Below are 14,713 nucleotides of genomic sequence, written 5' to 3'. Positions count from 1 at the left end.
AAGGGATTTCTTAGCTTGAGGGCTTTCATGCAACCGGGCCCTGGTTAATTTAATCAGGTATTAGAGGCAGAACCATATAATATGAAAAGAACAATAAAAAGTTTTCCCATCAGTTTACACAAACCTTGCTTAAGACATCAGGATTTGGGTCATTCTGTAAAAGCACAGCGGCAGTTCGGGTGTCATCGTTTCGGGCAGCGATATGCAGTGCAGGAAGGCGGACCTTGCCCTTAGTACCGTGGTTGATGAGCAGGGCCACCACATTCTCATGGCCCTGCTGAAGAGCCACAGCAAGAGGGGTAAAGCCATCCTGCCAGAAAGACAAACACAAGACACTTATTTTCCATATTTCTCTCAATAACCTGTGTGAAAATGGCAGGTTAAGAGGAAGTCTGCAATCTGTGTTGGCTTAATGTTAAAATTGTATACATGACATACAGGATTTAATAAACTGCATGTAATATAAGTTTAAACTGCATTACATTTTCATTTTATGAAAATGTATATGCAGTTAAGAGCAAGTACTTCTAAGTTCTTAAGTATTTAAAAGTATGCTCATCTGTACTTTTATTTTTTATTTTTTACATGGGCAGAATCACCTCAGTTGGAATGGTCTGATTGGCTCCATTATCCAGGAGAAACTTCACAACCTCCAGGTGATTCTCTTGTGCAGCCATGTAGAGAGGAGTGAAGCCCTTCTGTTGCACACAGACATAAACACCCATATGCAGATACAATACCAAACTAACACAAGCACACAAATACACAGATGACAATACAAGCAGACAGATTTTAGTTCGGAGAGCAACACTATATACACTCAAAATCACTGTACTGTTCAAATGAAAACATCCAACTGGGGAGAAGAAAACATATAAACCCCATTATGTATTGTGCTTTAGGTCAACATTAGGTGAATACTTGCATATAGCTGAATATTAGAACACAGTATCCAACCCCTTGTTTGCCCACCTGAGACTGAGCATTGACATTAGCTCCATAGTTAACCAGCTCTGTGACCACCTGTTCCTGTCCAGCTAACGCAGCGATGTGAAGAGCAGTATTTCCTTTCTATGAGAGAAATATTTATTTAATGACACAGAGCATGTTTTTCTAATCATATGCATTTTTTTAAATTAAATAATTTCCTGGTGTAAAAGTATGTGCTTGAAATGATATTAAAGTATATTCTAGTTCACCATATGCTTGTCTGTACAATCATATTTCAAAGACAATAGAAGTAATTATGAAATTACATAAAAAGATGTACACAAGTCCTACTTAAGTGGGTCCAAAAAGCACTCTAAAGTTCAGCTAATTGTATGAATTTAAACTATAATATAACTTTAATTAATCAAAAATAACATGCAGTTAAGTGGCTAACAACATTCCATTCCATTCACACTTTAATACATAATTTTAAAGTATATTATATCATACTCTTTTTAAAAGTATGCTAAAGTGTACTTCCTTTATATAATGTTTTTTAAGGTACATGTGATAAAATTCAGTTCTTGTAACTTCTTAACTGCTTCATGAATGTGAACAAAAAAAAATACTTGAACACCTTACGTCACACTTAAAATCTATGGATATCATTGTATTAGATAAAATAAAATTGGCAACACTTTACAATAAAATCCCATTAGATAACATTAGTTAATACATTAACTAAAATTAACTAACTATGAGAAATACATATGTTACAGTATTTATTAATCTTGTGTAATGTTGGTTAATAAAAATATAATTGTTCCCGTTTAATCAGGACAATTAAAAAATATTAACAGTTACAACATTTGATTTTAAAAACATATTAGTACATGTTGAAATTAACATTAAGATTAATAAATGCTTTAAAGGTATTTTTCTTTAGTTCTTTAGTCTAGTCAGTCAATGGTAACTAATGTTGTTAACTAATGTTAGTAAATTATTGTAAAGTGTTAAAACATCAAGTGGAAAAACAGCACAAGCATAATATTTCTCAAAAATTAGGGAAACATAACAGATGAACATGTTCAAAGTTAATGTGATGAATATCTCTTATGGTTACTCTGCTATAATACTTGCACAAAATTGAGGGGAACTGACTTCACCTTCAGATCAGTTAGCTAAATGTAAATGTGAAACAATTCAGAAGAGTTATTTCTAGAAGCTCTTGCATCTAACGCAGTGACATCTATACTTTTGTTAACGTTCAAATAGTTTTGATGGCCACTGTAGCTCTAACGCTTACCTTTGTGGTCGTCTCAAGAACAATTCCATGGTGCAGTAGTTCCAGCACCATTTTAACATGGCCTTCTTTCGAGGCCAAGTGCAGCCCGTTGAGTCCATTCTGTGAAGGGAAAGAGCCATCAGAGCAATCAAACACTGAAGGTGATCTGATCTCAAATCAAATGGTCAGTACGGTCTTGTAATGTCGCAAAGAGACTTAAAAGGGGATGTGAGGGGTTTGTAGATCCCTCCGCCTCTCACAGAAGCATCGTCAAAAAACATCAACCAATGATGGTGATGATGGTGATGATAGTGGTGGTGGTGATTTAGGTGGATGGCAGGCTGGTGGTCTCTCTGCTGGGAAGAATACGGGCCATGTGGGATAGGTCTAACCTCACACAGCCTTCCTTCAGCCTCACAGGACATGTGAGGTTGGACCTTTCTCACATTGCTGATATTATCCCCTCTGAGTGTAGAGACCACTCACCTCATCTCAATGCGACTCAAAGAAAGAAATGAAGGAACAAAAGAAAAATAATGGATGGATGAAGAAATTACAAACAGTTATAAAGCTGTATCAGAATATCATACAACAAATGTTGCATCATATGGAGATGAGGAGATGTCAAACTCTGGGTTTCTGTCACTGAAAAAGGTATGATGATCGATCAACGTGCATACTTTACACGGCCAGTCATATACATAAAAGACACTGATGTCACTGAAAACTGTGTTTTATATTAGTCAGTAAATGTTAATAGACATTTACAGTATATGTCTGATTTCACTTGCTACTGTAGTTTCCTGTGATGTAAATCAATATATTGAATACTGACAAACAGCTTCTGGTCTCTTGGTTGGTACATACAGCTGAAATAAAATAAAATATAAATATTAGATGAAAAACTAAATCCAAATGAAAATTAGAAACTAAAATTGCTAACTGGAAATAAATAAAAAGTAAACTGAACTAAAACTAAAATTTAATTGAAATGAGCAAATACAATTTCTACAATTTAAAATCTAAATTGAAAACTGAAAATCTAAAAACAAAAGCTAATTCAAAATATTAATAAAAGCTATAATAGTATACTATTGTAATACCAAGAACAATACTAAAGTAACAGCTGTAGAGTATCTTGAATACTGCATTATATAATATTTAAAAAAAAGAGCAATAATACAGTAGTTCTAAGCAGAATGCTAGTGTTCTATTACAAACAAATACAAATATCCAAACAAATATATTTTCTTAATTAGTATATAAAAAGATAAATGCATCTTTAAAGGGGTCATCGGATGCCCATTTTCCACAAGTTGATATGATTCTTTAGGGTCTTAATAAAAATTCTGTAACATAGTTTGGTTAAAATTTCTCAATGGTAGAGTAAAACAACACCGTTTTTACCCTGTCAAAAACAGCTCAGTCTACAGCAAGCTGTTTTCTTGCATGCTGCTTTAAATGCAAATGAGCTCTGCTCCCCCCACCCCTCTCTTCCGAGCCGCTCTCTGAGAGACGGTAAACTTTAGCTGCATTCATTGTGAAACTTGCTAACTAGCACGTTATTAGGAAAGGCGATTTGTAAAGATTCATTAAAAAACCTTACACTCACTTCTTCTGGACGTGAAGCTGGATCACGAATGATTCATGCGAAGATAGACACATTTAGGTAGATCGGGGACACATTCCCTTCAGAAACAAATGTAATCCACTGCGTCTTCAGTGGCTCAGATGTCAGGAGTAAATGACGACTGCTATGTTCATTATTACATCCAACAACAGAACACCTCGATCACTATGGAGCCATTCTTGTCTACATCTGCTCCGGTGTCGAAACAATGGCGGACTGATGACAGCTCACTCAGGGCGGGTCTAAGGTAAGACGCCAGTCCAGTCTGGGCTGAAACGCTACTGTCAATCAAACTATCGTGGGAGGGGCCTGTCTGTGTGACGTCACACAGACAGGCATCTGAGATCGGCTCGATTTGAGAAAGGAGAAATGATTTAATGAGATTAAAAAAAACACTGGGTGGATCTTTATCATTATAGGATCGTTGTGTAAACACACTGCCAACACACATTTCAGTTCAAACAACTTGTAAAAATGCATGTGGCATCCGATGACCCCTGTAATTTAATGTACAATGTATTAAGGCAGAGAATATAGAAAGTATAAGTATACATATCAATGTACTGTTTGTTTTTCTTCCGCATTGACAAATATATATATATATATATATATATTTTTTTTTTTTACGATTTTTGCTAAATTTAAGACTGCAAAACATGAGACTGATATATTCACCAAAAACAAGTCTTTATATCTCACACAATTTTGTTTGTCAAGTAAGTATATCTTGTTTTCAGAATGTTTAGATATTTCTATTTAAGCCAAGACAATAATACTAAGAAAATATTGTTTGCTCAAGGGTTTTGTAGCAGGTTTTTGAAAGAGCTCAGCAGTGCATGTAGACATGGTCACTCTCAAGAGAGCTCTGTGGACCTGCTCACATGTTTGCTCCAGTACGACGACTAAATGTAGTAAAGCGCTGAAGTCATCACTCACAACACATGCAGTCATTAATCATTAATCAAAGGGCATTATCATTTCAATTACTGCTGCTGTTCTGATGCATGCAGGCCCACCACACAGCAGAAAATGTCAGTGTACAAACTAGGCTAAAGGGAAAAGAAGTGGACTTGATTGCATCTACTGCACATACACACAATAAAGTCTGCGCACAGTTCAGGCATGGAAACACAGAATTATTTCCAATCATTTCCCCCCAGAGGTCCACTAAGGTAAAGTAGGTATCAGGTGAAACCATCAGGCTTGCACCATATATGCACACTCTTAGATGGCATGACAATTTAAGTTGAACCAAACATGTTCATCAAAGAAGAACAATTACGAAACCTGAACACTTAGCTGCTCTCCTTGAGCTGTATTCACAAAACATCTTAAGGTTAAGAGTAACTCCTATATCACCAGATTTAGGAGAAACTCTTAAAAAAAAAAAGGTATGTCAGTCCTAAAACCAGCTCCTAAATCTGAGAAAAGTTAAGGATTGTTAAATTGTTACATTTTACTGCTATTTAGGATAACTCTTAAAAAAAATCGTTGTGAATATGGCTCCTGATCTTCATTACCCAAGAATAGCATTGATGGCATCAACTGTTTTTGTGGCATTGAAAAGCACTCTTAGCTTGGCTTGTCCTGCAGTTGCTCTCTGCCCAGCGCTTTACCATCTCTGGAGCAAAATCCAGGAAAATATGGATCTTCTTCCCATTATAGGTGGTCCTTCCGCTCAGCAGATCTTCTATACCCTCTTAAAAATAAAGGAACTTGGCATTGATGCTTCCATGAAGAACCTTTAACATCCATGGAAGCTTTCCACTGTACAAAAGGTTTTTATAATGGAAAAGGCTTTTAAAATGTTCTTCACACTAAGGAAAACTAGTTCTTTTAAGAATGGATCACTGAAAGGTTATTTAAGGAACCAAAAATTTGGGCAATCAAACTTTTGAAACCTTTGTTTTTTAAGGGTGTGGAAGCTTTCCATTCCAAAAGGTTCTTTATAATGAAAAATAGGTTCCCCTTCGGGAACTCGAGCTGCGTTTTCCCTCGGGGAACCATGGTTACATACGTAACCTGGGACGTTTTTCGGGTTATTAAAAATGTTCTTCACACTAAAAAAGTGGAAATGTTCTTTGGGGAACCACAAATGGTTCTTCTATGGCATTTCTGAGAAAATCCCCTTTTGGATGCTTTATTTTTATGTGTTTAAAGATTGTTGTTGCATCACAGAAATAATGAAGTGTGCAAAGTGGCCCCGTATGATTTGGCCCTGTGTGCTCTAGATTTATAAACTAGAAATAACACATCTTTCAAGAGCTCTGAGAGCACATTTTGTCTTTTAGAGCACCTCTCAAGATACATCTATAAAAAGACTGACTTCTACAAACAGACATTTCACCTCCGAATAAAGCCTGGCTGTGATCCAATCAGACAATTAATCAGACATGTTTATTCCTCTTGAGGAATACAGGGAGTTGAGGAAGTCTTACCTGATTGGCAGTGTTGATGTCAATGCCATTCTTGATGTGGTCTAGAGCCTTTTCCAGATTACCTGAGCGAGCTGCACGGAGGAAACTGGTGGTAGCATCAGCCTGAGAAAAAATACAGGAAGTAATATAGGAGGATAGAATTTTAAAAATAAGAGTTAGAATTTTTCATGACTTAATTACATCATGAAAACTATATGCTTTTTGCCAGCCATCCGTATTTCATAGACTTGTAACTTCATAGAATATCACATGTGAAGAGTGTTAAAAAAGATAACAAATGTGACATAACGTTTGGTTAATAGCAGTATACATTTTTTTAAAAGACTGAGATTGAAGTAAAACAACAACAGCAACAACAACAAAATGGGGCAAAACCTGAAAACACTGAAAATGAAAACAAATTAAATGACAAGCTTTTCAACATTAAATATACATAGTACATAAATATATACAGCATGCACACACACACACACACACACACACACACACACCTATTGTTAAAGGTCCCATGAAATTAATTTACTATTTCCTTCCAAGATGTTCAACTAATCTTTTCCTGGATGAAAAAGACAAATGTGCACTGTGTATTTTGTCCATTTTAGGATCACAAACAGTCAGATTACCTCAAAGAACAGACACAGACTATATAATACTGCAAAAGGGAAGAATAAGAAGGAGTGGCTTGAAAGAAAAAAGACTGGAAAAAGTTAATTCATATTTTATCGACTGTTAAAACTTAAACTCATTTTTTCAAATCAACCGATTCTCATTAAAACCCAAAACCAAAGCACAAAGACAGAAAGAGCAAGAAGCTGATTGTTTTTCTATTTCTATTGATGTGACCTTCTTTACTTTATCACATTCATCTAAATTTAGAAAATGTCTTTTACTAAAAAGCAGTTCGTTTTTTTTTCTCTTTTCAGCAGTGCATCTTCAAAATCATGTTAAAAACATTTGGCATAAAGACTCAAATAATAAATAAATTTAACACATTATTGTATGCAGTGTTGGGGAAAGTTACTTTTAAAAGTAATGCATTACAATATTGCGTTACTCCATAAAAAAGTAACTACTTACGTTACTTAGTTACTTTTTATGGAAAGTAATGCGTTACGTTACTTTTGCGTTACTTTTTAATTCTGGACAGGGCGGGCTTGTTTGTTTTTAAAATAAAAAAGTTTTTGGCAAATATATAAAAGCCTTTTCACACCAAAAATGAAATGAATAAGCCTCAGGCTGAAGGGAAAGTAAATGTACGTCTGTACAGTAGAATGCAGAAGAAGAAATTTCAACACACTTCAGCAATAAAAAAAACACACAAATGTTTGTCTAGAGTAATTTTTGCTTATTATTATGGTTGAACTGGATCATCGAAGGTCAGAAGCAAAGACATTGGTTAATAGAATGGGAAAAAATACATAAAGGATATTTGTGTTGTTTAACATTTAATTATTGCAGGTTTGCGTCATATTCTGAGTTGCATTACTTTTATTAATTTTGAGGAATACGGAATCTGTTTTTTATGAGTGAGATGAATTGATGCATATTCATATTTATTTTGAACTACAGTAACATCTTCTGATTTCTCAACATGGGGACAGGAGAGCTGTCAATCAATAAATTGGAAACAAAAGTAACTTGCGTTACTTATTTGAAAAAGTAACTCAGATATTCTCTTGTAAATTATAAAGTAATGCGTTACTTTACTAGTTACTTGAAAAAAGTAATCTGATTACGTAACTCGCGTTACTTGTAATGCGTTACCCCCAACACTGATTGTATGTGCAGACAAGCTTTGTTATACTCAATCACAATTACAGTAACACAGGCTGCAAAAAAGCACATTCTAAAAAATGCTGCAGGTAATAGGGGTTCAGCCTACAAAATAAGTTTAGTTATCCCAGTCCTGAGATAAGAAGTTTCACTCAGTGAGAATTGAACCATACGATGGTTTCTCATGTCTGAAAACACATTTAGAGTAGAGAGAAGTTTTCACACTTTCAGCCAAACATCAAATTATTTCTAAAAAGCCCATTTATATACAATGCATGAACATTTACATAATTCCAGAGCAGCTCCCTTAGATTTTAATCACACGTCTGGATTCAATTGCTTCTGTGGCTTAAGCGCATTGGAACAGATTTCCACAGATTTTTTTCACATCCTTGAGACTGAGATGTTGTTTTGAATCAGTGTAAGTTGATTGTATCTGTTGTGTTGTTGCTGTGGTGGAGGCAGTGGGAATGTGTGAGAGTGTGAGAGTGTGTACCTTCACGAGCAGCAGGGCTGGTTCACTGATCAAATATACTTGACAAGTACATGGAGACATGGGCACACACAAAGTGTGAGTTGGCATGGGGACGACTTATGACCTCCTAAGAATTAGGAGCACAATTTTTCTCCCCCATCTCTTTGGCTGTGTCAGAATTCACATACTACACTAAAGGGGTTTGGGGTCAGCAAGATTTTTTTATTTTTTGATAGAAATTAATATTTTTATTCAGCAAGGATAATTAAATTGATAACAAAGTGACATTAAAACATTTATAATGTTACAAGATTTCTATTTCCAATAAATGTTGTTCTTTTGAACTTTTCAGTCATCAAAGAATCCTGAAAAGCAAACTGTATCAGTTTCCACAAAAATGCAAAACAGCACAACTGTTTTCAACATTGATAATAAACAGAGTAGACTAGAGTAATGATGCTGAAAATTCAGCTTTGCATAATAGGAATAGATTACATTTTGAAACATATTTAATTAGAAAATAGTTATTTTAAATTGCAGCCTAATAATATTTCACAACATTAGTGTTTTTACAGTATTTTTGATTAAATAAATGCAGCCTTGGTGAGCATAAAAGACTTTTAAAAATATAAAAAAAATCTTAGCAACCCCAAACTTTTAAACCATTAATGTATACTATAATATAAAAGCATGGATTTTGCTGGACATGGGACATTCTATGTAGTAATAGTGAAAAGAGTGTGTAAGTTTTGAGAGTTAGGGTTAGGGTTTTTTGCACACACACACACACACACACACACACACACACACACATGCGGACACAAACACATACATACACACTTTTGTACAATTTTCCAGTTATTTATCCTAACACCACATGCTATTTTACACAGTCAAAACAAAATGGATGGCATCATAAAAATGTCTTATATTTCAATATTTTAAAAATCTAATTTTTATTTTAAATGTTTTTAAATTTAAAAAACAAATTTTAATGTTTTTTTAATTTACATTTTAAATAAAATAAAAAAATAGAGCAAAAATAACGTATTTAATCAGAAACATACACTCTAAAAAATGCTGGGTTAAATATAACCCAGCGCTGGGTTAAACCCAGCTTTTGGGTTATTTGGACCCAGCGGTTGGGTTGTTTTGACTCAAAACAACCCAACCGCTGGGTCAAAACAACCCAATAGCTGGGTTTGTCCCTTTTTAACCCAGCATTTTTTAGAGTGTATGTAATTACTACCTATTCCAGCAATACATTTTTTAACCCTGAATTGAGTAACCATTTTTGGAGTCCCCTACATGCATAAAATGTGAGGTCACTGTACATGAGCGTGTGTTTGCAGCAGATAAGGTGGTGGAGGCGATCATGTAGACCACACCTAATCCTTAGCCTCTGGCTTGCTAAATTCTCCACACCTCTATGCAGTGTACCATTACATGTCAAGAGAACAAACAAAACATGGCAAAAGATGCTGTTTTGACCCTTTCAGCTCAAAAAGAATACTGCCTTGGTCAAATAAAGCATCAATAAAGAATGAAACATAAATGATTAATATTGCATGATTCATAAGCCAGGCTGTCTTGAAAATTACATCCTAACATTAGGAAATAAGTACTTTAGAAACAAAATTAACATGATCATTTAATAGAGTAATGCAGTCCTGTTGATTCCTCATTGTGAATTATAAAGCTTTTAATGAATAATCTTGCAAAACGCAAATGATATTTAATGCAACAATTAAAGAAACTCATATAATGATATGAAAAAAGATAAATAACCACGTCAGCAGCACCCAGCCCCAGCTTTCCTCCCCTCTCTAAGAGCAGAAGTACTGCAGCAGACAGGATGACATCATCACTGAGACGCAACACTGCAGTGTGTGTGTGTGTGTGTGTGTGTGTGTGTATGACTGCATCCAAGAGAGAGACGGAGTGAGTGGACGAAGGAGTCTTTAAATTCACCTCTACTGAGAAACGCACACTGACAAAGGCAAACGCACAGAGAGAATGCGATCCATCACAATAACTGTGCTTGCACAGCAAACAACAGCCGCTCATATGAGACCAGGTGGTGATGCGTAATTCCCACGGAGGGAAAGTGAATGGGATTATACGTCACAACACCATAAAATTCAGCTCATGCACATTAATGCGTTGCTATATTCGTGTACACCATATATTATGAATATATACTTATATCCTGTGTGACCATTTCCTTCTCCACATCGGAAGTTGAGATGATGCACTGGATGCATTTGGGGCTCAGGATCATAAATTAACAAATGTGTGTGATGTTGGTGTGTTTTGGACTGATTTAAAAAGCATGCATTGCTGTGGAGAGGTAAACTATCACTCATCATAAATATTCATATACTGACTGAGATAATTGCGAAATGCATAACTATTTCCATGCATGCATGGGGACACAAAAAGACAGGTTTCACTGACTATTCCTGCATTATGCAAGACGGTGAACACATAAAAAGTGCAAATGTTAAACAGTATGCTTGCGGCGATGTTTGCGACTGAATGTTAAAAGAATTATAATCTGCTGGAAAAATAGCCAAATTCCATTTAATTTTAAAATACAGTTAGCTGTAGTCACATTTTGGCAATACTTGTGATCATTTGAATGTGTTTTGTTCCACACATTACATTTTAATAACAGTAAAGTATGCATCATTTCAAGAAACTAAACCCTAAAGCAAATCCTAACCCTAAACCTATACTAAGTACATGTTGTTAATTGCAGTTACTCAGTACTTTTTTGAGTAATTTCAGTGTGAGAAGGACACAATAAAATAAGTGTTCCCAAAAAATTGATCTAAACCTCATCTAATCTGTAAGTCACATTGCATTATATACAATAGTAGATAAAATACCAAACCAAATAGCATTTGTTTTAAAGATCAATATTACAAACAACCTTTGCAAAGAAAATGGACATGTTGTTGTTGTCAAACATTTGTGTTCATAGTGTGATGAAGTATACTGTAGCTGTAGTGAACTTGAGGGGAATCGATTTTATACATTCTCTAAAATCACCTTGACATCAGCTGAATAAAATAATTGCAAAATGGCTCAGAAAAAAAGCATTTGTTTGGAGACACCACTTAGTTTGAGATTTAGCAAATGAAAGATCTGTCCAAATATTTGAAGGACCTGTGAAATCTGCATCAAAGAATATATCTGATGTGAATTTCCTGTTATTCTTGTAAAAACGAAGGTGAGACTGTGAGTTCATCTTTTAGAGGTTCCCTGTGCCCTATTCAGCAATCTATAAACCAAGTGCAAAGGTGTTTGCTTGTGCCACAACTACACAGATCACAAAACAAAGTAATGCACAATGTGAAAGTCTCCATTAACACCTTCTAACTTGTTTTAATCTCATGTACAAATGTGAATATTTTTATTCTTAGTCCTTCTTTTAAATCCCATGCGTATTCTTTACATCAGTGTTTTGCCCTCCCTTGTACATTATGTAAAGAAAGAAAATCTTTAGGGCATCTTTTGAGAACATTTTGCAACAATGCAGTTTCCTCTCTCTCTTGATTACAGTAAAATACATTTTAAATTATTAGGGAAAATATGACTGCATATAATAGTTTGGTTTGGGACTCAAAGACCAGATTCTCCTATGAATGGGGCAAAGCAATTTTAAAATATAGCTGACTGGATGGCTGCTTTATAAATGTAGTCACATTTTTGTAAAAAATGTGCCTATTTTAAGGTTGCATGTATTTACTATAGTAATAACAGTACATTATGCATAATTTCAAGCAACTAATGGTAACACTTTAGTATAGGGACCAATTCTCACTATTAACTATTTGCTTATTAGCATACCTGTTATGAACATATTGGCTGTTTATTAGTACTTATAAAGCACATATTCTGCATGACCATATTCTACATCCCTAATTCTACCCAATATCTAAACTTAACAACTACCTTACTAACTATTAATAAGCATCAAATTAGTAGTTTATTGAGGCAAAAGTCACAGTTAATGTTTTGTTAATAGCGAGAATTGGACCTTAAAATAAAATGTGACTCAACTAACACTAAAGCAAGCTCTAACCCTAATTAATATTACTCAGTACTTTTTTTGTGAAATTACAGTGTAACAAGGACACATTTAAATAATTGTTACACTTTATTTTAGTGTCCTTGTTACAAAGTAATTATACATTTGTAACAAGTAATGAGTAATATGAATTAACTACATGTAATTAATACTGTATATGGTTAGGTTTATTAATTAGGGTTTTCTTTAGTGTTAGTTGCATGATTATGTATAATTTATTGCTATTACTAGTACATACATGTAACACCGTAAAATAAAGTGTTACCAAAATAACATTAAGAATATATTTAGTGGCCCCAAAACTTGTTTGCATTGAGTATTTTGAAGCAAAAAAATCAACTGGAAACATGAGCAAGTTTCTAGATTGTTGTTTTTGTTAGATGTTGCAAAATTGAACAAAGAAGTTGAAGGAATCTTCAGGAAAGTTGTACTTACTCCACAAATGATGGTCTTGGTTGGCATCCCGGTACACCTTCTCTTTTTCTCTCTCTCTCTCTCTACGTCTTTTGCCTCACTGCTTTCCAGTGTTACACTATCTGGGTGTAGGGGTCCGGGCACTGCCCCTTTCCCCCTGCACGCACGCACACACACACACACACACTTGTGAGGGGCTGGGTGGGGCTGGGGGCTTTGAGGCCAGAGGGGTTTATCTCCAGAGGAATGCTGTCAATATCGACACACACACACACACACACACACACTTCTACCCAAAACTAGATAATGGCATAAGTCTCTCTCCCCATTTTTCCATTCCGTCAAGCGTTCTCGATCTGCGCAGACCTGCTCGATGCATTCTGACAAGCAAAGGGCCCTTCTGAATGAGCCTTTGGGAAAAGGACACATTATGTGTGTGTGTATGTGTGTGTGTTTGTGAGGTTTGGCACTGTTTCAGTCTGCAGAAGGACTTACAGTGACAAAGACCCTTGGAGGGGTGAGGTGGGGGGTACTTCAGGAGTACCAAGCCTGGTGACAATGGCCCAGACACGAATGGGGAGGGCATGGTGTGTGTGTGTGTGTGTGTGTGAGGGGGGTCCAGTCTCTTTCAATAAAAGATCTGTCACTCCCAGCCTGAAAAGGCCCCTCCATCTTCTCTCTCCTAGGCCCATGCTGGGAAAAGCACATCTACGCCAACGGTATGCACCCAAAAAAAATTTGCTTTGCAGAAGTGGATGGAGCAAAACTACATCTAGAGCTCAGGTTATCAATTAAAATGGGAGAGTTTTCTAGTGAGCAGCTTGATATGGAGGAATTGGGATTACTATGGTGATTCGCTCTCTAGGGGATTTATTGCAGTGGCAGTGAATCACACAGCCCTTTGAGGGAACTCAGTAATCAAGAGGTGATTCAAAGTAGTCGTCTTTGATTCCTTCAAAGAAATAACAAGAGCTATTCCCACTCTGCAGTACATTAATTTATGACCCATTAATACAGTTTTTTTTTTAACTAATTAAATAATGTTTTACAAGAAAATACAACCTAAGTCTTTCAAATGCAAAATTTCACATTTCATTTAATGTGAAATGTACTAGCAATTTAAAAACTGTTTCTATAATTTTTTTTAAGAGTAGTAATAAACTGGGATACACTTTATTTTAAGGTGTCCTTGTTACAGTGTAATTATACTGTTTAAGTATTAAGTAATATTAATTAACTGCATGTACTTACTATATGGTTAGGGTTAGGATTAGGGCTCGGCTTAGGGTTACTGAGGGTAATTATGTAATTATGCATAATTAATTGTTATTATAATATTTAGTACATGTAACGTGTATCAAGGACACCTTAAAATAAAGTGTTACCATAAATTGCATAATATTAATGACATTTAGTTGCATTTGCTTCAAAATTCAGTCATTTCAATAGGAATCGATACAGTTTCACGTGAGAGCAAAAGATTTCCCCAGATTTCCCATTTGGATCAACTTAGTCACTTGAATTTGCTGTCCTGACCAACAGAAAGCTGCTTGGTTTGAAAGCGACTTCAGTGTGTGCTGTGCTTTATACATTGCAATGCTATTGACAACAGACAATATTGCAAAATTTTAATCAATATTACAATTTAGGGGTCAATTTTATAACTGTACTA

At 35.2% G+C, this 14,713-nt stretch overlaps 1 protein-coding gene across 1 annotated transcript in view; it reads right to left on the bottom strand.

Moving 5' to 3' along the window:
• Positions 1 to 13,194, bottom strand: part of ank1a (ankyrin 1, erythrocytic a) — an 84,822-nt gene extending 71,628 nt beyond the window's left edge. Inside the window, exons 1-6 of the mRNA XM_016229209.1 lie at positions 13,063 to 13,194; positions 6,284 to 6,385; positions 2,237 to 2,335; positions 973 to 1,071; positions 600 to 698; positions 125 to 310 (exon numbers count right to left, since the gene is read on the bottom strand). Of these exons, the coding sequence (XP_016084695.1) occupies positions 125 to 310; positions 600 to 698; positions 973 to 1,071; positions 2,237 to 2,335; positions 6,284 to 6,385; positions 13,063 to 13,089 (612 nt within the window). The 5' untranslated portion in view covers positions 13,090 to 13,194. The remainder of the gene's footprint in view (positions 1 to 124; positions 311 to 599; positions 699 to 972; positions 1,072 to 2,236; positions 2,336 to 6,283; positions 6,386 to 13,062) is intronic.
• Positions 13,195 to 14,713: the final 1,519 nt, after the last annotated feature.

Source organism: Sinocyclocheilus grahami, unplaced genomic scaffold (genome assembly GCF_001515645.1).
Source record: "Sinocyclocheilus grahami isolate Dianchi unplaced genomic scaffold, SAMN03320097.WGS_v1.1 scaffold349.1, whole genome shotgun sequence".
Lineage (NCBI taxonomy): Eukaryota > Metazoa > Chordata > Actinopteri > Cypriniformes > Cyprinidae > Sinocyclocheilus > Sinocyclocheilus grahami.
Note: the sequence above shows the minus strand (reverse complement) of the source record. Positions and strands in the feature narration are given on the sequence as shown.